Raw genomic sequence first — 23,714 nt, forward strand, 5'->3', positions numbered from 1 at the left:
GACTTTTATAAGCTTCTATATCAGTGTATGGGGATACTCCATTTACAACATAATGGTACAGATGATGTAGACTAAAGTCAGGCAGAAGAAGAAGGTACGGGTCTGTAGCAAGCCCAGTTTCTCTAAATAGCGCTCTCTGTGCACCTCATCAGACTGCTGCACAATATTGGTTTGACTTGAAATTGCCAATGGTATTGAATAATAAAGCTATTGTTGTCTCCTGTTTACTGGCCTAACCCATGGGAGTACTGTTGGCTACATTTTACTGCTGTCCGTCATGGCGTCGTAACGTGGTGAAGTCACGTGTGTGCAAAAAGGTAATTAATCACAGAAATTTTGTTTGTATGTTCCCCTGTGTATCAACCATAGGTGAAGGATCCTCTCTTCAGACGTTACAGTGGCATAGCCCGAAAAACAACTCCGCACACCCGTGCGAACTAAACTAACTTTAATTCAAACGCACCGCCTCGAATGTCGAGTTTGCGTTTGGTGTGACCTTAGCGCTGGTAATAAAAAACTCCAGTATTTGCTAGATTTTTGTGGTTAATCTGTTCCAGTACCGCCTGTATTTAAGCAGTGAAGTGCCTTGCGTGTCATCATGGAACTATAAAATCAAAATTATATGAAATGTGTTCAGTGTTTAATGTATATCTTATTTAACGTCCCATTTTGGGGATTTTCTTTCCAAAATCGCTGAATTTTCAGTGTTAGTGTTCAAATAGAAAAGTGAGCAGTTGTCGAGAATCACTTGTCTCACTCTCGCCCCCAGGAGGAGCTGTAGGAGAACTGCATGGCTTATGTAAAACTGAAGAAAAAACAGGAGGATTTTTACAAGCAAGTTATTGATGCTTTTATTAGAAAGGAGTGGTATGTGGACTACATTTATCAGTGGGACAATGCATTTACAGTGCATCTGGAAAGTATTCACAGCGCTTCACTTTTTCCACATTTTGTTATGTTACAGCCTCATTCCAAATTGTATTAATTTAATCTCTTATCTCAAAATTCTACACAAAATACTCCATTATGACAAGGTGAAAAAGTTTTTTTTTTGCTTTTTTTGAATTTATTAAAAATAAAAAACTAAGAAATCACATTTACATAGGTATTCACAGCCTTTGCTTAATACTTTGTTGATCCACCTTTGGCAGCAAATACAGCCTCAAGTCTTTTTGAATCTGATCCCACAAGTTTAGCATACCTATCTTTAGGCAGTTTTGCCCATTCTTTTTTGCAATAAGTCTCAAGCTCAATCAGGTTGGATAGGAGACGTTTGTGCACAGCCATTTTCAGATCTCTCCAGAGATGTTCGATCAGATTCAAGTCTGGACTCTGGCTGGGCCACTCCAGGACATTCACGGAGTGGTTCCAAAGCCAATCTTTTGAGATCTTGGCTGTGTGCTTTGGGTCGTTGTCCTGCTGAAAAATTAACCTTCGCCCCAGCCTGAGGTCAAAAGCGCTCTGGAGCAGGTTTTCATCCAGGATATCTCTAAATATTGCTGCATTCATTTTTCCTTCTATCCTGACTAGTCTGCCAGTTCCTGCTGCTGAAAAACATCCCCACAGCATGATGCTGCCACCACCATGCTTCACTGTAGGGATGGTATTGGCCTGGTGATGAGCGGTGCCTGGTTTCCTCCAAACATGGCGCCTGGCATTCACACCAAAGAGTTCAATCTTTGTCTCATCAGACCAGAGAATTTTGTTTCTCATGATCTGAGAGTCATTCAGGTGCTTTTTGGCAAATTCCAGACAGGCTTCCATGCTCCTTTAACTAAGAAGTGGCTTTTGTCTGGCCACTCTACCATACAGGCCTGATTGGTGGATTGCTGCAGAGATGGTTGACCTTCTGGAAAGCTCTCCTCTCTCCACAGAGGAATGCTGGAGCTCTGACAGAGTGACCATCGGGTTCTTGGTCCCTCCCTGACCAAGGCCCTTCTTCCCTGATCGCTCAGTTTAGAAGGCCGGCCAGCTCTAGGAAGAGTCTTGGTGGTTCCAAATGTCTTCCATTTACGAATAATGGAGGCCACTGTGCTCATTAGGACCTTCAAAGCAGCAGACATTTTTCTGTATCCTTCCCCAGATTTGTGCCTCAAGACAATCCTGTCTCGCAGGTCTACAGACAGTTCTTTTGACTTCATGCTTGGTGTTTGTGCTCTGACATGCACACTTAACTGTGGGACCTTATATAGACAGGTGTGTGCCTTTCCAAATCATGTCCAATCAACTGAATTTACTGCAGGTGGACTCCAATGAAGCTGTAAAAAGATCTCAAGGATGATCAGTGGAATAAAGATGCACCTGAGCTCAATTTTGAGCTTCATGGCAGAGGCTGTGAATACTTATGTAAATGTGATTTCTTAGTTTTCTATTTTTAATAAATTCAAAAAAAGTAAAAAAAAAAAAACGTTTTCACATTGTCATAATGGAGTATTTTGTGTAGAATTTTGAGATAAGAGATTAAATTAATACAATTTGGAATGAGGCTGTAACATAACAAAATGTGGAAAAAGTGAAGCGCTGTGAATACTTTCCGGATGCACTGTATAAGTAATTCCCCCCCCCCCTATAGTACAGTTTGTATATTGTTATGGAAAAAAACACATTTTTTTTAAACAAAACATGTTACATGATACACTGATATATTAGCTATTATCATAACATTAGTTCATTAATCAAGCGTGGGTGTTTGTGAAAGTGGAAGGCTGAGTAATTAGCTGTCACCCTAACATTAGTTTGTCAATCTGTCTCTAAAACAGGAGTGTCCACACTTTTCAATTTGCGGGCTTGGTTAAGTTTTTAATGTACCTTTGTTTTGAATTAATTGGTTGGTTGGTTCGTAATTGGTTGGTTCTATTGCCATTTTAATTTATTTATTGTAAAAAAAAATAGGGCGCCTTTTAAATTTTTATTTGACCTTATACATGAGTTGCTGCCAAGCCTAAATGTATTTACTGCACTGTTAGTTTTTGGTTGAAATGAAAAATTAGTCATGTTAGTTTTGTTAAAATTCTGATTCATCTATTATTTTCTTTATATTTTGAAAGATTTTATACATTTTACTATAAAGTATTTTATACGATTGAATACAAGTTACATTTATCGAATGCAATGAAGATTTTTACTGAGTGGGCTTCAGGTCACGCTGTTCCAAATTCGGAATTTTTTGCCTGGGGAATTTAGATAACAAGACTCTGACGAAGGACGTCAGGCAATGTTTTGATAAACGCTCTGTGTTGTTTTGAGTTTCTCCAGGCATCGAGGCGAGGGGGTGGACCCCACGTGGGGACTTTCATTGGCACACCCATGGGAGGAGCCGGCACACCAGCTTGCGGAAAAAACGTGAGCAGAGGAAGAGAGGCAGAAGATCGAGAGAGGAGGCTTGACGGAGACTCAAGCGACACTAATTTGGCTAATTCGGCCATATATTCGATGGAGTTCACTTAGCTAAATTATTTAAGAAATTAAATCTGCCCCCGTGTGGAAATGCCGGCCTCTTGTTCATTTTTCCATCAAGAAACGAGCGCGCATTGTTAGGTGATTGAGGTTGTATTTTGTTAATGGAGTCAGATAAGTAACAATTTGGTAAACAGTGCATTTTAATAATAAATTCCTAACAATTTGCATTAATCACAATTCTTACACCAATTGCTGAGCTTTTACAGTAAATTTTTCTTAGTGATTCGGAGGTAATATAGTTTGGTTAGCATGTTCTTTATGCTAGTTATCCGAATAACTCTTAATATGTAACATTGTTACTGATGTGCGTGTGTAAGATATGCACGTGTAGCGTTAGTGTACTGTGTTGTCTGTTTTATTTTTATTTTAAATTGCCTTTTAAGATGACATGTAAGCCAAAATAATTTATGGGGTCCCTGTTTTAAAACACTAAATTAGGCACTCAATTTGATATTTAGTTTTTTCTTTTGTAGTGTTTTTGTTGAATTTATGTAATAGTTTATGTTGTAGACACACAAAGTAACAATGGGGACAAAGTTGGCACCCTAAACATGTTTTCTTTTCTTATTATTAGCATTATATTTACTATAGTTTTGATGTTTTGACCAGTTTCATTTAGAGGGCCGGATTAAAAGGCCTGCCTGGCCCCACTTAGCCCTCGGGCCATAGTTTTCCCACCCCTGCTCTACTTACACTCCAAAGAGACTTACAGTCCGGATAATACGGCAGTAAAAAAAATGGCGGTACAACAACAATCCGAAAGTCTTACCACAAGACGGCATGGGAAAACTGTAAGAAGCAAAAATATAATGGATTTGAATTATCTTCGCCCCCGATCCGTTACCAAATGACCCATGGTACAGGTCTGTGTCCCGGTGGTTGGGGACCACTGGTTTAAATTAATTAAGTGTCAAAGAAATCAACATCGCAGGAGAGGAAGGGGTCAAAACATATTATAAAGAGAATTTTATGGGACTTACGCTCGGAGCACTTGGCCAATCTCATATTTGTCCGTCACATCTGATATGCTGTCATAGGTCTGCCCGTCTCGCAGAGCAAGGCACCCAAATGGCATGACGGCATTCACCTAACCAAGACACAGAAGAGCAGGGAGAAGACATTTAATTCATCTGATCATTTCACTACATATTACATAAATAATGCTACACTCAACAGTGGTTTATGGACAGCATGTATATAGAATTTTACCAGTTATTGAGGACCTTCTTTACAATACAATTCACAGTTTAGCTATTCTCACTCACCGATAGCGGAGTAAACCAAGCAAGTTGAATACCAGCATATTTCAGTTCAGGGTCGAAATTGTGAAGAAAAATATCTATCTTCAGGTTTATTGTAGCAAAAATTTAGATTTTTCTACGTAAAAAAAAATACATTAAATACAAACGGTATATATATATCGTTGATTATTCTGGTTTCCCAAATACATTTTCTTGATGTTATATGTGGGAAAAAAAAGAAAAGAAAATGTTACGACACATCAGACAAAATTATCTCAAGCGACAGATATTAGGTAATTTTTCTCAGTTCAAGACTACATATTGTTATGTTATCAAAGAATACTGAATAGATTGAGGAAAATTATCTGCCATTTTACTCAAAATATGACAGACATGATATGCTATTTGATATAACATAAAATGAGCACAATTATCTTCCATCCATCCATTATCTGCACCGCTTATCCCAAGTATGGTCGCAGGGGTGCTGGAGCCCATCCCAAATATCTTCGGGCAGTGGGCAGGGGACACCCTGAACTAGTTGCCAGCCAGTCACAGGGCACACAGAGACAGACAACTCACTCACTCATTCCGACCTAGGGAAAATTTGGACCAGCCAACCAATCCGACATGCATGTTTTTAGAATGTGGGAGGAAAATGGAGTACCTGGAGGAACATCCAAACTTCACACAGGAAGGTTTGACCTCACAACCTCAGAACTGTGCCGCACACGGGCTTACCACTGCACCGCCGTTCTGCCCCACAATTATCTTGTGTAAAAATATTTTCAGGTAAAAATGTTATTAGTTTTACTAAAAAAAAAAAAAAAAAACAATTATTGTTTTATTGTTTATTAAAGTACTTAAATTAACCATGACAACTTTAATCTTTAATGGTGCCGAGGTGCTTAACTTGTTTGGGTGTTTGGGCATTTGGGTTGGCCATAGTCCAAAAAATGTTGTGTGTGTGTTTTTTTGCTACTTTTTCCCTTTTTTTGATTTTCTTTGTTTGTGTATGTGTTTGTCTTGCTGTCGGTCACCCCTCTCTAAGGATATGACCAGGGTAGATAGATAGACAGATAAACGCCAGGTTTACAAGGTAGTGCTTGGAAATATTGGCTCCAACCCCCAATTTGTGACTTAAGTATAAACCACAATCAAAATAAATTTTGCCCTGGTTGCATTTGAACCTGTGTCAACAAATTCCAGTGACTTGTTCTTCGCTGGTCATTTGCAACCTCATTCATGTTCAAACCGATTCGTGGTAAAGGTCTATTTGCGCTTGCATTATCTGAGGAACTGAGTAACACCAAGTCAGCTTTTAAATGAATGTCTGAATTTATATCTGAATTTTCTTTTAAGCTTTGCACATTAGATGTATTTTTCTCTGATTCTGTGGTATACAGTACCAGTGTTGAGCACGTTACTTTAAATGAGTAATTAGTTATACTTACTACTTCTTCCAAAAGTGACAACATTAGAAACTGAATCACCCTATCATCAAGGTGGGGAATGTAACTATTTCTATTGCTTTAAAAAGACGTATGTTAAATCATTAGAAGATTTCTGAGGAGTATTTGAGTGAGTGGAATAGAGAAGAACAGAAAGGTAGATGAGTTATAAAACCTTGTAATATTTATCACATCTGACCAGCAATATATTACACTTGAAGTGCAAAATAAACAATGAACAATATAATACAATTACAATAAACAGTAAGCAGTAAACAATATAAAGTGAGTTTAATAAATAAAATTTAACCCTCACAACCTTAGACAACTGGTCAAGAAAACAAATGCAACTGTACTTCACGTATTTGGTTCACAACAAAAGTAAGTTATAGAATAAATCACAATATCTTGTCAGACAACTGCTCAATGCTATTTTATGTATTTTTTTTACACAATAAAAGTAAAAAGTTTAACTATGTAAATTGCGTTTAACACTGCAGTGTGAACTTAACATATCAAACTCTCACAACCTGAAACACCAATCAAGTAGAAATAGGCCACTGCACTTCAAAGTCAACTGTAAAACAATATGTTATTTGATTAATACCATAAGAACTACCTTACCTATGAAGCCACATTGTTACTAATCATGCGCAGTGCGTCACCTAATGTTTACAGTAGTATGTTATGGTTAACTTGTGTGTGACACAAAAGTAAACACCCGTCCAGGCCAACACGCCTCGTCTCAATTTATTGAAAGTAAAGCACGGTTTTCGACCATCAGTACCTGTAACGGCTTGGTAACGGCGTAAAAAGAACGAGTTAGATTACACCGTTAGTAAAAAAATAATGCTGTTACGTAATTCCCAACACTGTACAGTACATAAGTCCATTCTAAAGAAAGTGTGTCCGAAACAGGTAAGAGAAATGATGAGTCAGCAATCAATACGTTGCACCTTCTTCTTTTGAATCCTTTAGCCACCCACATTCAGTGGAAGATAACGTCGTGTCTTCTGCTAGCGTGCGCCAGTTCTATCACAACAGTCCCACATTTTAGGCCCACAAATATTGGAAGATTCACACGATTCTCTTCACAAAACCACTGGTGATTTTTAAATTAGCTTTATAGTGACAGTGTGTGCTAATCAGTTAAGGGAATAACGTTGTTATAAATAGATCCGTAACAAATAACGAAGTTACATACCGGTATTATTTTTTCAGTAACGGGGTAATTTAAATAATTTTTTTCCCCCGCCGTTACAAAGTCACCTTTACTGACAGTCAAAAGTGATGCGTTACTTTGAAGAAAGCATTTATTCCGCTTTCCCCGAGTTGTTTACATCACGTCCCCTTGGATAATTTCACCATTCAAAATAGCGACCATCATATGCTGTATGTCACAAAAGTGAGTCCACCACTTACATTTCTGCAGATATTTAATTAAAATGTTTAAAAGAACAACACTGAAGAAACGTCATTTTGACACAATGAAAATACGTCTCTGTAAAGCTTGCATAGCAGAGTAAATTTATTTTCACCTTAAAAAAGTGTAAAGTATAGCCATCAGTAACTTAACTGCTGGCAGAACCTCATGCTCTCACAGGGTGGCTCACTCCACTATTTGAGTACATCTGTAGGAATTGGGACCGCTGACTGTTTTTAGTGGGTCAATTTTGATCAGGGCTCTAACTCAGTCCTGACCACCAAAAAGTAAAGTTATCACTCAATACAGTATAGTTAATACAACATCTTAACAAACATTATATTAAGTCAAGTCAAGTCACATTTATTTATACAGCCCTTAATCACAAAAATGTCTCAAAGGACTGCACAAGATTACAAATACACCATTACCAACAAACCAACAAACATTTTATGTGTTCATAACTGTATTCCCATTTTAATTACATGTTTTGGCCCCTGAGACACATACGTTATTATATGTTACTACCTTGAAATGGGTCACTACAGTCTAGAGCAGGGGTGGCAAACAAGTTTGACACAAAGAACCAAAATTATTAAGTCTGAGTGTCAAAGAGCCACACCACGCACTGACCTCCCATGACAGACATACACTAACACACACAATTAAAAACATATTATTTCCCATAACACACTCCTCTCCTTACAATACAACAAGTATTGTTCTTGTGTTGATTTCAAGGAAAGTGTCCACCCTTAATACACACAAAAAAAACTAAACATGAAACAAGGCCAAGAGCCACAGTATATAGAAAATATGATGAGGCAAAAAGCCGCATTCTTATTGGCCAAGAGCCGCATGCCGCTCTAGAGCCACGTGTTCGCCACCCCTGGTCGAGAGGTAAGATCGGGCCACGAAATTTAACCCGATCCGACCTGAGTCGCGGGTATATAAACTCGAACCCGCCCAAACACGACAGATTAACTTGATTTGATAACCGAGCCCGAAAAAAACCCTAAGCTTTGATTTGCTGCCAAAGTGAACACAAAGCTTTACTTCGGCCGTGTGTACCTCAGAGCTGAACTGTGCTTTTCAGCTGAACTCTGCAGTTTGGGGTTAACTTGGGTTTACTTGCAACTATAGCGCCAAAATAAACGGTTTGGCACAGAAGTGCACATTTCGGCGACGCGCAGCAAACAAAAATGAAAGTGAAAGTGAACAAAGTAGTACAAAAAAACATATTATACAAGTTACAGGCCGCATATGGAGAAATATTTGGCCGAAAAGCAGAGAGTTTGCCTCTAGGCTTTGGCGAAAAGCGGATATTACGTCTGCTGTGACGTACGCAGAGGTGAAAAGAGGAAGCGGCGCATCTTTTACCCCAACACCAAGAAGAAAATTTCTTTGGATTTAGTAATTTGGAGTTAAACTGTTAGTTTGGTAAGCATTTTCTTCATCTAAATAATTACTTGATTGAAGTAAGTGCATGTTGTGCAGATCCTCCACTAAGGGGGAAAAAAATGGCGTGAGAGAAGCACTGCCGGCCCGACTTAATGATTGACATTTTAAGACCGAACCCGGCCCCAACTTCAGGTCGGGTTTGGGCCCTGGCCTAAGATCTTACCTCTACTACAGACCCTAACATAATTTCAGGGTTGAAAATGAGAAAGCAGTATGCAAATGATATATTTCAGTCAAAATGACGTTGGTGTTGGTGACGTAGCAATCGGGTCCACTTTATAACTGAACAAAACCCATTAAATTGACCGATACGATCGCTTTTGATGAGGCGAGGTTATTAAAACCTAATAAGGCTGCCATAAATCCATAAGTGGGATTTCGAAGATTACCCAACGGAGGAAGACGGAAAAGATACCGAAATCGAGAACATTTAGAACGAGAAACAATAGTAATCCTCGGCGGTGATGACATTTCGAGAGTGCTAATTTAGGATTATGGAACAAATATCAATGTGATGACGTCAAATCCCCGCCCCTCCCTCGCTCTTCGTACAATCAGAAATTGAGTTTCAGGATAGGCGGGACTTGTGGGAATTGTGTAATCCAGCCGCTGGCCCTAATCTTTAATCTGCATCTCTAATCCAGGGCGCGGAATGCACGACGACGTATTTGTGTTCGTCAGTTAGAGCCAAGCGCAAAGGTCAGAGCAGATGTGTCACAAGTGCTTAGCAGAGTTTTGACCAGGGCCATAAAAACATGCCAAAAGGAATTTGAAATAGAGCAAGGGAAGTATAGTAGACCGCCAAGTTACGGCGGCCCTTCTTTATGATATTTTAATGCAGGGGTTTCAGACTTAAATTACTTGGGGGCCGCCGGAGATAGCGTCCAGTTAAGATTGGGCCAAATCGTCTTTTTCCACATAAAAAGGTCTGATAATCACTTTTTTTTAACTTGCTACATGAAATAAGATTGAAAAAAAACTTTAAAAATTATTAAGAAATAAAGACTACACACTGGCCAAATCAGCCCCTGAGCCGCAATTCGTAAATACTTGGTTTAGAACAATCCAAACATTTGGGTACTTTTGTGTAAAATAACCCAAAAAATTGGGCACTGGGTTGGGTCCGACTGAATGAATGATTTTCCTTTTTACCACCAGGAAATGACTTATAATACACACTGTCCATTTAAACTCTTGTATTAAGGCAGGGGCCTCAAGCGATCATCCTGTGGGGCGCAAAATCTCAGCCATCGGGCCAGGATTTTGTGACCACTGTTTTAATGTTAAAACTGTTAAAAGAACAGTATAATTATGATTTATAACTATGATAATTTCATGGAATTTATCTCTAAATTAAAAACGAATAGTATTTATGTAAGAAATTTAAGAATATGAATTGTGACCTGCGCAGCACGGTGTATGGGTGGTTCGCACGCTGTCCCACGGTGCAGAGGTTCAGGGTTAAAGTCCAGCTACTGCAGCCTCCCCGTATGTTCTGTCAGGCACCAGGAATGGAGACAGGAACCCAATTGCGTTAGTTTCTTAGTTTTATTGAGAAGGAGATGTAAGCTGGCACCCACGATCCAGTGATCGTTGGTTGTGGGGAGCAGGTCGCTCGGGACGCGGAAGTGGCACTGCTCTGGCGAGCGATAGCGGTGTCGAAGGGGGAAAAGCAGGTCGGGTTGCCGAGGTGCAGGAGCAGAGACGTGATCAAACGGAAACAGGTCGAAGCCGGGAAACTTATCCATCCATCCATCCATTGTCTTCCGCTTATCCGAGGTCGGGTCGCGGGGGCAGCAGCGTTAATAGGGAAGCCCAGACGTCCCTATCCCCAGCCACCTCCTCCAGCTCATCCGACGGGACCCCGAGGCGTTCCCAAGCCAGCCGAGAGCCCAACCCTCACCGAAAACGAATCCGACTTACTGCCGGCAATGCGGACCAGACTCTGGCACCGGGCATACAGGGACCACACAGCCCGGATAAGACTGTGCGGTACCCCATACTCCCGAAGCACCCCCCACAGGGCCTCCCGAGGAACACGGTCGAATGCCTTCTCCAAGTCCACAAAACACATGTAGACCAGACAGGCAAACTCCCAAGCACCCTCAAAGACCCTGCAGAGTGTATAGAGCTGGTCGAGTATTCCACGGCCAGGACGAAAACCACACTGTTCCTCCTGAATCCGAGATTCGACTTCCTGGCGGACCCTCCTCTCCAGTACCCCTGAATAGACCTTACCAGGGAGGCTGAGAAGTATGATTCCCTTGTAGTTGGAACACTCTCTCCGGTCCCCCTTCTTAAAGACGGGAACCACCACCCCAGTCTGCCAGTCCAGAGGCACTGTCCCAGATGTTCACGCGATGTTGCAGATACGTGTCAACAATGACACGCCCACAACATCCAGAGCCCTAATGAACTCCGGGCGGATCTCATCGACCCCGGGGCCCTGCCACCGAGGAGTTTTTTGACCACCTCGGAGACTTCAACCCCAGTGATACCAACCCAGAGTCCTCAGGCTCTGCTTCCCCAGATGAAGACGTGTCGGTGGGATTGAGGAGGTCTTCGAAGTACTCAACCCACCGATTCACAACGTCCCGGGTCGAGGTCTGCAGCGCCCCATCGGCACTATACACAGTGTCGATGGCACACTCAAGCACACCCTCTAAGGACTCCAAGAAGAGTGAGTACTCCGAACTGCTATTTGGTGCATAAGCACACACAACAGTCAGGACCCGTCGCCCCACCTGAAGGCGGAGGGAGGCTACCCTCTCGTCTACTGGGGTGAACCCAAACGTACAGGCGCCGAGCCGTGGAGCAACTAATATGTCCACACCGGCTCTGCGCCTCTCACCACGGGCAACTCCAGAGTGGAAGAGAGTCCAACCCCTCTCGAGAGGACCAGAGCCCAAGCCGTGCGTGGAGGTGAGTCCGACTATATCTAGTAGGAATTTCTCAACCTCACGCACCAACTCTGGCTCCTTCCCTGCCAGAGAGGTAACGTTCCATGTCCCAAAAGCCAGTTTCTGTAGCCGGGGATCGTTGCGCGAAGGACCCCTCCCTTGGCCGCTACCCAGCTCTCTGCGCACCGCAGGTCGAAGATGGGAAACTTACGAGAGTCAAAAAACAGGGAGTCAGGTTCGGAAGGCTTGCCTTAACGGGACCTTAACGATCTGACGCCGGTAACAGGGAGTCGGGGGGGTTTAAAAAGTGACAAGGAGCCAATCAGCGACCAGGGCTGTTGGCGCCACCGCGGCAACCGCAGGTACCCCGAATCAGTAATCATGACATGTTCTTCCTGTGCCTGTGTGGGTTTAAGTTTTTCTTCAGACATGAAGCTAAAATAGATATTGTAATCACACCTTTAGTTTGTCCTCTTTTGTTGGTATATAGAATAGAATAAAACAGAATAAGCCTTTATTGTGTTGTGGTGAGGGTCAAACAGAGTTCCCGGACACAACCGAATGTTTGATCTTACAATATATAGTGTGGTCAGCATTGATTTTTTTCTCTTAATGCAAAAAACACAACAGTTTATGGCTCAGAACATTGAGTCAGAAGAAAGCCTTGAAGTGGAGGCCGAGTAGGAGGCGAAAAGGGGAGAACGGCTAAGGTGAGAGAGACAAAGGAGGTGCGAAAAGATGGGAGCTTATGTAGACAAAATGCTGCAGCGGCGCAAAAACGTTCCAGCGCTGATTTAAGACGTATGCCATCACATGCCGCTAACCGCGTGAAAGTTTGCCACAGTGAGCGTTTGCGTAAGTGCGAGAACACAGGCTGTCCCCAGTCTTGCACTCAACATTTCTTTTTGTTTCCTTTATTTCACTCTTAAAATATGAATCGATGGAAAGGAGGTAGAAAAAAGATAAATATATTGTCCCTAATAAAAAAAGAAATAACGACAATGTTCGGGTTTAAAAGGAATCACAAAAGAAAACCAACCAGAATTTAAATATTTTTTTATACATATTACGATATATGAGCTGTCATAAATCGGTTAAGAGATGTCTGCCAGACCCAAAATGGGAGCTGAACAAACCTTAATGAGGGGTGTTTATTCAAGAAACAAAAAAGACTTCATTAATGGTAAGGGAGAGTGGAAGAGGAGGGAAACTTGAGAGGGGGTCTTGAGGTGGAAGACATCTTGAAAAGGAGACTTGGGAGTATGTAAAGTAACAAACAAATGAACAACTACGCCATCCAAACCAGAAAACAAAAAACAAACCTGAGAAACAAGGATGAAATTGTCCAAGGTGATGGGGGTTAAATGGTGGAAATGGATATGGAAAATGAAAATTACCTGACAATGGGTGCTGTTCAAATGTGGTCAGACTAATTAGGGACAGGTGTGGGGTGATTGGACACACCTGTCCCAATTACAAACCGATTAGGTCCACCAGAACATAACAGGTATGGATGGAACTTATCTTACAATGCCACACACTAACTTTGGAGAGTTTATTATCTTTTAAAAAGATTTATGGTGTTTTGGAGGAAAGATCTGTTGCTGCAGGCTACTCCAATGATCTATTATAGTAGATTAAAAAATACAAATTGTATGGCATGAAAAAAAACATTTGACTTAGTACCAAATACTAATCTCTGATGTCAAATAAAATAGATTGCTTGTGAGCTTCCTTTGGCTCTTTCTGATCCCTTTTGGCCAATCACGTTGAACGGCATTGCGTAATGGCGTTCTCTCCAGCTGGGTGACAATATGGCGCCAGCACATGTCACCGTACACTTTGTTTTTGGCGCCTTTAGGCAAGGCACTCTTTGAGAAGAAACACCTTTGACTCATGCTTTCCCAAACAAGCCATTTGTTAAGCCCCATTTTGCAGTATATAGTGGCTCCTACTGGTGTCCAAATATTTCATTCATTTAAAGGCATCACTATTAATTTGAATAACAAGTAAAAAAAGTAAATAAAAGACCAAATGATCATTTTGCCAAGCTCGCTTGTCTCAGTGGTACTTTTAACACTTAACGCACACAGCCAAGCATGGCATGTGATGCTCGTCGAGTCTCGTGATTCAGGTACCTTCCATTTTTTCCCACAGTTTCCTTCTCTAGCCACTCATGTTAGCCACTTGGCTGCATGCTTTAGCTTGTGCTATTGTGGTTTTTGACTGCTCCTTCTTTGTCCTTCAGTGTCACAACTACCATTGTTGGTCATTCAAGCGAACGTTGCAGAGCCTAATGATTCGGGATTTAAAAACTTTTTTCCCACTGTTTTATTCTCTAGCCGCTCATGTCAGCCACTTGGCTACAGGCTATGGCTCGCCGCTAGATGCTGTTGTTATTGTTAGCAGTTCCTACTACGTCCTTTAGTGTCACTCATCTTCCACAGCTGCTCATGGAAGCATACATTTCTGAGTTCTCTGATTCAGGCATTTAACCTTTTCCCAGCGCTTCCTTCTCTAGCCACTTATTTTAGCCACTTAGCTGCTTCTGCTTTGTCTTTCTGTGTCGATTGCCTTCTGCGGCAGCTCATACAACGGAACGTTGCTGAGATCCATGATTCAGGCATCTTCAAATTGGTATTCGCTATTTCCTTCTCCAGCCACTTGCTTGACTATAGCTGCTTTAGTTATTATTAGCTTTACCCTTTAGTGTCAGTTGGCTTCCACAGCTTGTCATGCAAGCGAATGTGGTCAAGTCCCATGATTCAAGGATCTGGTACTTGTCTTGTTCCAACTGTTTTTTTTTCTAGCCTATTGTCCTAGCCACTCGGTTTTTTATGGAGTTCTGGTATTGAAGGTGTTTAACCAATTCTGCTCTGCTTTTGCATTATTTTACTAGCCTTTTTGATAGCTTCTCCTGCAATCCACTAGTGATAGCCAATCAAACCAGCTCTGACCAACTCCAGCTATTGGCCCTTTTCAGCCAGGGTTTGTCAACCATATTGGTCTTTTTTGTCTCTCACAGGGATTAACAGCAGCTTTTAAGTAAAGTTCCTGGCTGAAAGTCATCCTTGGACAGGTTTAAAAATGTTTCCTTTGGGCTTTCGAGTTGTCTTCCTTGAATTCACACCCTTCAGCTCCGTTCTAAGCTCCAACGACTCTTAGTGGTGAATTATTACAAACTGTCTCTGTCACAAAAACATAATCTAAAAAACTAAGCTAAAAATATTACTGATAAAACATGTACACATCTCGTTGCCACCTATAACTGCCATTTTATTCACCAAGTCACATGCTATGCGTGTATACAACTGTAGTCATCATCATCTCATTAGCCGTACCGCTTATCCTCGTTAGGGTCGCGGGGGGGCTGGAGCCCATCCCAGCCATCTCCGGGCAGTGGGCAGGGGACACCCTGAACTGGTTGCCAGCCAATCGCAGGGCACACAGGGACAGACAACTGTAGTATTTACGAAATATTTTATTAAAGGAATCAATGACTGCCCGGGGAACGAAGGGCATGTGCTTGGCTTCAGGTTATTTCTACATCGGTGAACATGGACTTACAGGTCTAGCATGTCAGATCTCGTGTGAGTGCAATGCACATGTAAATAACACAAAAAAACACAACAACACACAGATCCATACACCTTTTCTCACAGTCCAGCAGATATACGAATGTGACTGCTGATGGCATGGATTTTTTTGTTTCATAGGAACTCTTTTGTGGGAGCAAACGTCAGACATTTCTTTTGTCCAATCAGAATTCAGCTTCTAAGTGCTGCTGTGTCATTTTATTCTCCCAAGATATTTTCATAGTATTTTATCAACAGGGCTATTTTTTGTGAATTTCTTCTCCACGAAGTTTTACAGAGAGACAATGCAGATGTATACGTACAACAATATACAGTGTTGTGATTTTTCTTTTTTTAATGTCTTACAAAGGTTTCAGATCATCAAACCAATTTTAATACCTCACAGACAATCCAAGGGGATACAAAATTCAGTTTTGAAATGTTTTTTATCAAGGCAAAAAAAATTCAGAACCTAAATGGCCCTATGTAAAAATATTGCGTAAATAACAAAACCTTTGCTGGCATAAATAAATGACATTGGAAGTGATTGCACTATAAACAAAAATTCGAAACGGACTCTTGCCAGTATTTTGATCATGTAAAGCCGTGTAAAAGTGCACAGGAATACGATTAGGTATTAGTCCAGGTATGGGCCTGCAGAATGAAAATAGCACAATTATGTTTCCCCAAAATGGCACACTCAAGAATCTTGTGTGTACACCACCTGTTTCCAGTTGCACAATTGGTCACAGGAACTACTACTAATTTCCTTGAATAAGGAAACAACTTCTATAAATAAGCAAAATTATCTGCTCCTGGAACATTTTTTCTGTTGCCGTCATCATTGTGCTGCTCCCCCACGCCATTTTCTTGTCTCACACCAACTGAGTTTGTCACGTCGGTGTTTTAGCGCTCCTGAAGGCGTTATCGTGACAATAGCACAGCACAAAGCGCAATAACATCCCTGGCGACAGCAATTCTTAGCGAAGGAAATCTCTATTACAGGAAAAAACGTGACAAGCGGGAAATGTTGTCGTCATTGCGGCGCTTTACGATCGCCGATCCTGCCTCGCTGTGCGCAGTCTTATAAAATTAAATAAAGCTACCCGGACAATTGGGCCCCTCCGCGGCCATTGTATTTTTCCTCACTCCATACAAGGGCTGCAAAAAGAAATCAGTACAATCATCTGAATTGATCATTAAAATTGTTGACAAGGAATTTCATCATCGATTCGTTGTGTTGTGTGATTATATTTCACTCAACACGTTTATTCAATGCGAGTAAGAGTGCAATGCATTTTGTTGTGATGTTGTGGTGTAGTTGTCGAGGTTGACCCAAGACCACATTTTGTTTCACGATGTCCTTTCGATCCAGCAATGAACTTGTAGTAGCACTTTGGTCCGGCAGCGGGACGAATTTTTGTTTATTGTTAACGTATTTGAAAAACACTTGGATTTTTTTATGCTTTTGTATCAGGGGTCTCCAACTTTTTCAAGCTGAGAGCTACTTTCTGTTATGTTGGCACAAGGGCACCTAGGTTGATATGAATTTCAAAAATATCAACTTTGCGAGATGGCTTACTAAAAGATAAAAAGTTGCTTGATAGTTAGCTAAAAAAGTAAACAGCTAAAAAAATAAAAGGGAAAAAGATCGCTAGCTATAAGAGTAAAAAGCCAACTAAATGGCCAGAGAGCTAAAAAAAGGATAGCTAGATAGCTAGAAAGGAGGTCAAAATTTAGTTTGATAACTATCAAAAAGTATAAAATTTGACCGAGATAGCATTCAAAATATATAAAAAGCTCACTAGATAGCCAGCTGAATCACTAAAAACTGCCCATTTTTTGCTCATTCGCTTTATAAAACCCATAAATTGGAATTTAGTTTGTTGTATTCCCTGTAATATAATTCAATAAAACGTTGAATAAATAAATTTCTTTAATACACGAATAGATGTAATTTTATCCTCTTAATTATTGCATAAAATTATTCATCAATACTTGAATATATATAATTTGTCCACAAAACCATTGAACTAGAATTTGTTAATTTCTAAAATAACCATTTATCATGTTATTACTGCTATTACCATGTTATTACCAGGTTGATTATTAAAAATAGGGTTGAATAGGTTCTGTCAACCAATGAAAAAATATTTTACTAAAAAAATATCACAATGACCCAGCACTGGTGAGCTATGTTCAGAACAGGTCCGTGGGCAATTCAACTGTAGTTAGGCACCCTGGTGCCCCCGGGCACCACGTTGGAGAACCCTGTTTTATATGATAAAATATTCTGTTGTTTTGTGGACAACCTTTATTTCTATCCAAAACTTGAATGGACGTGGGCATTAAAAATGTGTTCTAAAAAAAATCTGATTCATTGATTAGTCAAAAGAATAATCTCCCATTATTCAAATATTATCGATGATGAAATACACCACGGGATACGACATTCGTCCATTCTGAAGTGGGGATTGTAAGGTGATACGGCCATATGGCGGGGAAGGGAAGTCCATGTAGGTAACAAATACATTCTGAGGCCCTGGATCCCCAATAAAAAAAATCAAAACAATATTTAAAAAATAATTGCTCTATGTTATAGACATCTCATCTCATCTCATTAGCCGTACCGCTTATCCTCATTAGGGTCGCGGGGGGCTGGAGCCCATCCCAGCCGTCTCCAGGCAGTGGGAAGGGGACACCCTGAACTGGTTGCCAGCCAATCGCAGGGCACACAGGGACAGACAACTCATTCGCTCATTCACACCTAGGGACAATTTGGACCGGCCAATTCACCTGAAATGCATGTTTTTGGAATGTGGGAGGAAACCGGAGTGCCCGGAGGAAACCCACGCAAGCACGGGGAGAACATACAAACTCCGCACAGGAAGTCTGGAGCTGGATTTGAACCCACGACAGGTTCCCATGACATGAACTGTGCCGCACAAGCGCTAACCACTGCGCTGCCGTGCTGCCCTGTTATAGACATATATATTATAATTAACCATCTTAAATAAAAGTACAAGTAAAGGAAAATGAACTTTTAGATACCTTTGATGCAACGTGGGTGGATGCAAAAGTGGGAAGAGAGAGCAGATTGAAATTAAAACTGATTTTGAAACTTCCACATGTGACGATTGTCTTGCTCTTAGAATAATTTGTTGCTTCAATTGCCTCCTAATGTGGAACAATTGTCCAAATTGTTGATTGATCACAGCCATATTTCTTAGCGGGGGTAACGGTTTGTGCATCTTTTGTATTTTCGCTAACTGCAAACACATCTTCCATATCGCAGCGTGAAGAAATCTTAAAGCCCCAGTGTGTATTATTTAACCACTAGAGGGCACTGTGTTGTCCAATGCGAGCAAGGGCCAGTGGCAAAGATCACAGTAATGCGGCTGGATGGCGGACAAACATGGCGGTGACCTAAATTGGGATTCCACTGGTACCACAAAGAGGTACTTAATATTACACACTGTCCCTTTAAGGTAGGGAGGCCCTAATCCAGAGTTCTACTGTACTCAAATATGTGTAATGATTGTCCAATATACAGTGCATCCGGAAAGTATTCACAGCGCTTCACTTTTTCCACATTTTGTTATGTTACAGCCTCATTCGAAATTGTATTAATTTAATCTCTTGTCTCAAAATTCCACACAAAATACTCCATTATGACAAGGTGAACATTTTTTTTTCCTTTTTTTGAATTTATTAAAAATAGAAAACTAAGAAATAACATTTACATAAGTATTCACAGCCTTTGCTTAATACTTTGTTGATCCACCTTTGGCAGCAAATACAGCCTCAAGTCTTTTTGAATATGATCCCACAAGTTTAGCACACCTATCTTTAGGCAGTTTTGCCCATTCTTCTTTGCAATAAGTCTCAAGCTCAATCAGGTTGGATGGGAGACGTTTGTGCACAGCCATTTTCAGATCTCTCCAGAGATGTTCGATCGGATTCAAGTCTGGACTCTGGCTGGGGCACTCCAGGACATTCACGGAAGCTTATCTTTTGAGATCTTGGCTATGTGCTTTGGGTCGTTGTCCTCCTGAAAAATGAACCTTCGCCCCAGCCTGAGGTCAGGGGCGCTCTGGAGCAGGTTTTCATCCAGGATATCTCTATATATTAGCATTCATTTTTCCTTCTATCCTGACTAGTCTGCCAGTTCCTGCTGCTGAAAAACATCCCCACAGCATGATGCTGCCACCACCATGCTTCACTGTAGGGATGGTATTGGCCTGGTGATGAGCGGTGCCTGGTTTCCTCCAAACATGGCGTCTGGCATTCACACCAAAGAGTTCAATCTTTGTCTCATCAGACCAGAGAATTTTATTTCTCATGGTCTGAGAGTCATTCAGGTGCTTTTTGGCAAATTCCAGACAGGCTTCCATGTTCCTTTTACTATGCAGTGGCTTTCGTCTGGCCACTCTACCATACAGGCCTGATTGGTGGATTGCTGCAGAGATGGTTGTGCTTCTGGAAGGCTCTCCTGCCTGACTAAGGCCCTTCTTCCCCGATTGCTCAGTTTAGAAGGCTGGCCAGCTCTAGGAAGAGTCCTGGTGGTTCCAAATGTCTTCCATTTACGAATAATGGAGGCCATTGTGCTCATTGGGACCTTCAAAGCAGCAGATTTTTTTCTGTATCCTTCCCCAGATTTGTGCCTCAAGACAATCTTGTCTCGCAGGTCTACAGACAGTTCTTTTGACTTCATGCTTGGTGTTTGTGCTCTGACATGCACACTCAACTGTGGGACCTTATATAGACAGGTGTGTGCCTTTCCAAATCATGTCCAATCAACTGAATTTACTGCAGGTGGACTCCAATTAAGCTGTAGTAAGATCTCAAGGATGATCAGTGGAAAAAAGATGCACCTGAGCTCAATTTTGAGCTTCATGGCAAAGGCTGTGAATACCTATGTAAATGTGATTTCTTAGTTTTCTATTTTTAATAAGTTTAAAAAAAAAAAAAAAAAAAAAAACGTTTTCACATTGTCATAATGTAGTATTTTGTGTAGAATTTTGAGATAAGAGATTAAATTAATACAATTTGGAATGAGGCTGTAACATAACAAAATGTGGAAAAAGTGAAGTGCTGTGAATACTTTCCGGATGCACTGTAAATTACTGTAGTATATGATGGAGCATTATGTAATAATTAACCATTTGTAGACCTATATCTATGAAAAATATATGGTTTATGCAATACAGTGTATGTCATTTTGCTTTATATCTGAATCAATAGTGCTTTAATGTAATAGATTAACTATATTTGCACTACTAAGGCCTTTAAGAACTTGAGTTATCTTGATCGTGGAAGATATTAAAAGTACCCGAAGTCTGGCATTAGTCAGTAAAGGCATTTTTGGATCCACCGTGTAATTAGGAAACGCACAACATATTTTGCCATTAATATCTCTTTAGCCTCCCACATGTTGGAGGCTCACTTATAACTCACAAACTAGCATTCTGGAAATCGAACCCACCTCGGGTTGCTTGTTTTTATTAAGTAGAGCTGGAGCAAATGTTGCCGGGCTGAGTGGGAATACCCTCGAGAAAAGAAGAGACCCACAAAATAAAAAAAAGGGATAATCTGAAAATCTAATTACATTGGCTACACAACAAGTTATAGGTTATGAGGTAGGCACGGACATATAAAAGCTAGCATGTTTGTGTGTTTGTCGGGCAATCAAGTGAATTGCTTTTATTTCTTTTGCTGTGTTTTCACCAGGGTGCTTCTTCAGCTCTCACTAAACACTAATTCCCTTACTGCCCATAGCGCCACACTCATCTCAGCTCTTTATTATGTGTTTGTTTGCCTTTGCAAGAAAATACAGTACACTACATAGAAGGAATGCACGATCACAATTTTTTTTTCATACTAATACAGATAAAATCCTGCTTTTTGAAACCGATAACCGATATCTTTTTTTTAAAACTGCATCTTGTATTTCGGGAAAAAAAACCCACACACACAAAAAAAAATCATTTTTTGGGTGTCTTTTTTGTGGTTACAAGTGGAATACCTTTATACCAGTGGTGTCCTGTGGATTTTACAAGTACGCCTTCAGCGCCATACAGAATTAGTGATGTCTGATTCCCTTTGTAGACAGCTCTTTATTACAGCGTGCTTTGTTCTCTGGGTCCATCGTCAGAGTCTAACTGACAAACACAGTCCGCAGGGGATCTCCGACTGAACGAGAGGGGGAGAGGGAGGGTGTTGTGTGTGTGTTGTGGGGGGGGGGTATTTAAACTAAGGGCCCTCCACTTTTGTAACTGAATATAAATTGAAAAAGACTGCATAAACACAAGAACAATGACAGGTGGATAATTGAATAAGAATCAGCAAAACCGAAATTCATCCAAACCACAACGTGATGATTGACAATTTAGGCCAGATCGGCTGAAATTTGGATCGGATCGGAATGGGGTTAGGTTCAGGTGAAGGTTTAAGGCAGGGGTGTCAAACTCATTTTAACTCGGGGGCCACACAATAGAACAAACATTCTGTCGGGAGCCGGACTAATAGATTAAAGAGAAAGAAAAAGTTAATGAAATAAGAGAAAGAGGGGGGGAAAAAGAGAGAGGGTGGGACAAAGAAAGAGAGAGAGTGTAAGAAACAAAAGATAAAAAGTCGCAAGAGAGGGGGGAAAGAAAGGGAGAGGAACAAAGAAATCCAAAGAGAAAAAGAAAGACAGAAGGAGAGAAAAGAAAGCGCAAAGGGTATGAAGAGAGAAAGAGAAAAGGAAAAAAGGAAGTTAGAGCAAAAGAGGTTAAAAGACACAGAGGGAGAAAGAGACAAAGAGCAACAAAGGAAGAGAAAAAGAGGAACACAGAGAGTGAAAGAGAGACAGAGTGGGAAAAAAGCGGTAGAAAAGAGAGAGAGAGAGAGAGACAGAAATACAAGTACAGTGACTTTGTGAGAGGCACCTGGCTTTTCAATATCAAGTTGACATCTTTCAACCTGCAGCTTGTTTTTCTCTTGCGCTTCTCTGAGTGTTGTCTCGCGGGCCGGATTCAATCCCTTAGCGGGCCTGATCTGGCCCGCAGGCCGCCTGTTTGACACCTGTGGTTTAAGGTCTTACCTAAGGCTGAAAGTGGCGGAAAACAACTTTTCTCACTTACAAAAGGCTTGCTTACCAAAGAGTTTTTCAACATTTTGATATTAAATCCACACAACACTGTTATTTACTTGTTTAATGGCTGTTGGCATGAACGCTTTAGTGGATTACCGTCCCCCCTTAAGCTCTAGCCATTCATAGTTTGTGAAACCTTTGACGTTGCTCAAGGCCGGCTAGTTTCCTTTTAGACGCCAACTCGGAATCTGATTGGCTATACCAACTGCTCCTCCATTACTGATTTTAAGAGCCAGGGCCTGCTAATCTCATCCTGAAGGCCTCTGGGTAAATATCTGATCCAATTGCTAAAATGTGATTGGTTTAATGCTTAAATAGGAAAACACGATAATGGCAGAGAAGGCCTTGCAGGTCCTCACAGCCCACCACTGCTTTATAAAGCTTTGGTAAACATGTCTCCATTAAATAGTGTTACAAAAACATAAAGCACAAAGATACATGTACAACTTTCTCTAGTGCCCCCCATCTTTAAGATCTGTTCTGCTGACCACAAGTGCGGCTCATTTTAGGAGGAAAAAAGAAAGAAGAAAAAAAGAGCTACCTCGCATGGCACAAATTTGGTCTCTCGGCCCCGGCTCTCGGTAATAGTCCACTGGGATAATGGATAGGCAACAATGGAACGGTTCAGCGGCCCAAACTAAAACAGGAAATGGGCTCTGCTAGCCCTTCTATCAGCAACAGTTGACTGGGGATAATGGATTGCAGCCGCAACTCTGCATTTATTTCTTTGGCAGAAATAAAGGCACAAAAGGGCTACCAGGCCCGACAAAAAGTGCATTCGGCTGGTCCTTGCTTGCAGCAATACGGGATTAGGGATAATGGATCATGGTCCACGAGTGCAGTTCATTTTAGGCGGGAATAAAGACAAAAAAGAGCTGCCAAGCCCCACAAAAATGTGCTCTGCCGGTCTCTGCTTAGAGAAATCTGTGATTCGGGATAATAGATCTTACTGCACAACTGCAGCTAACTTTTTCATGTACAGCATGGCAAAAACGAGGCGTCAGGGTCAACCAATGTTGGCTCTGCCGGTCCATATTCACTGCAGTATGCAATCAGGGTTAATAGATCG

General features: G+C 41.1%; 1 protein-coding gene across 3 annotated transcripts in view; it reads right to left on the minus strand.

The window, feature by feature from the left end:
• The window catches only part of camkvl (CaM kinase-like vesicle-associated, like), a 109,053-nt gene that overhangs the window by 29,012 nt on the left and 56,327 nt on the right, over positions 1–23,714 (minus strand). For all 3 annotated transcript variants that reach the window (XM_088332939.1, XM_088332938.1, XM_088332940.1), the window contains one exon: positions 4,440–4,546. In XM_088332939.1, the coding sequence (XP_088189065.1) occupies positions 4,440–4,534 (95 nt within the window). In that variant the 5' untranslated portion in view covers positions 4,535–4,546. The remainder of the gene's footprint in view (positions 1–4,439; positions 4,547–23,714) is intronic.

The sequence above is a fragment of the Urocampus carinirostris genome, chromosome 3 (genome assembly GCF_059441175.1).
Source record: "Urocampus carinirostris isolate Australia breed hairy pipefish chromosome 3, RoL_Ucar_1.0, whole genome shotgun sequence".
In the NCBI taxonomy this organism is placed as follows: domain Eukaryota; kingdom Metazoa; phylum Chordata; class Actinopteri; order Syngnathiformes; family Syngnathidae; genus Urocampus; species Urocampus carinirostris.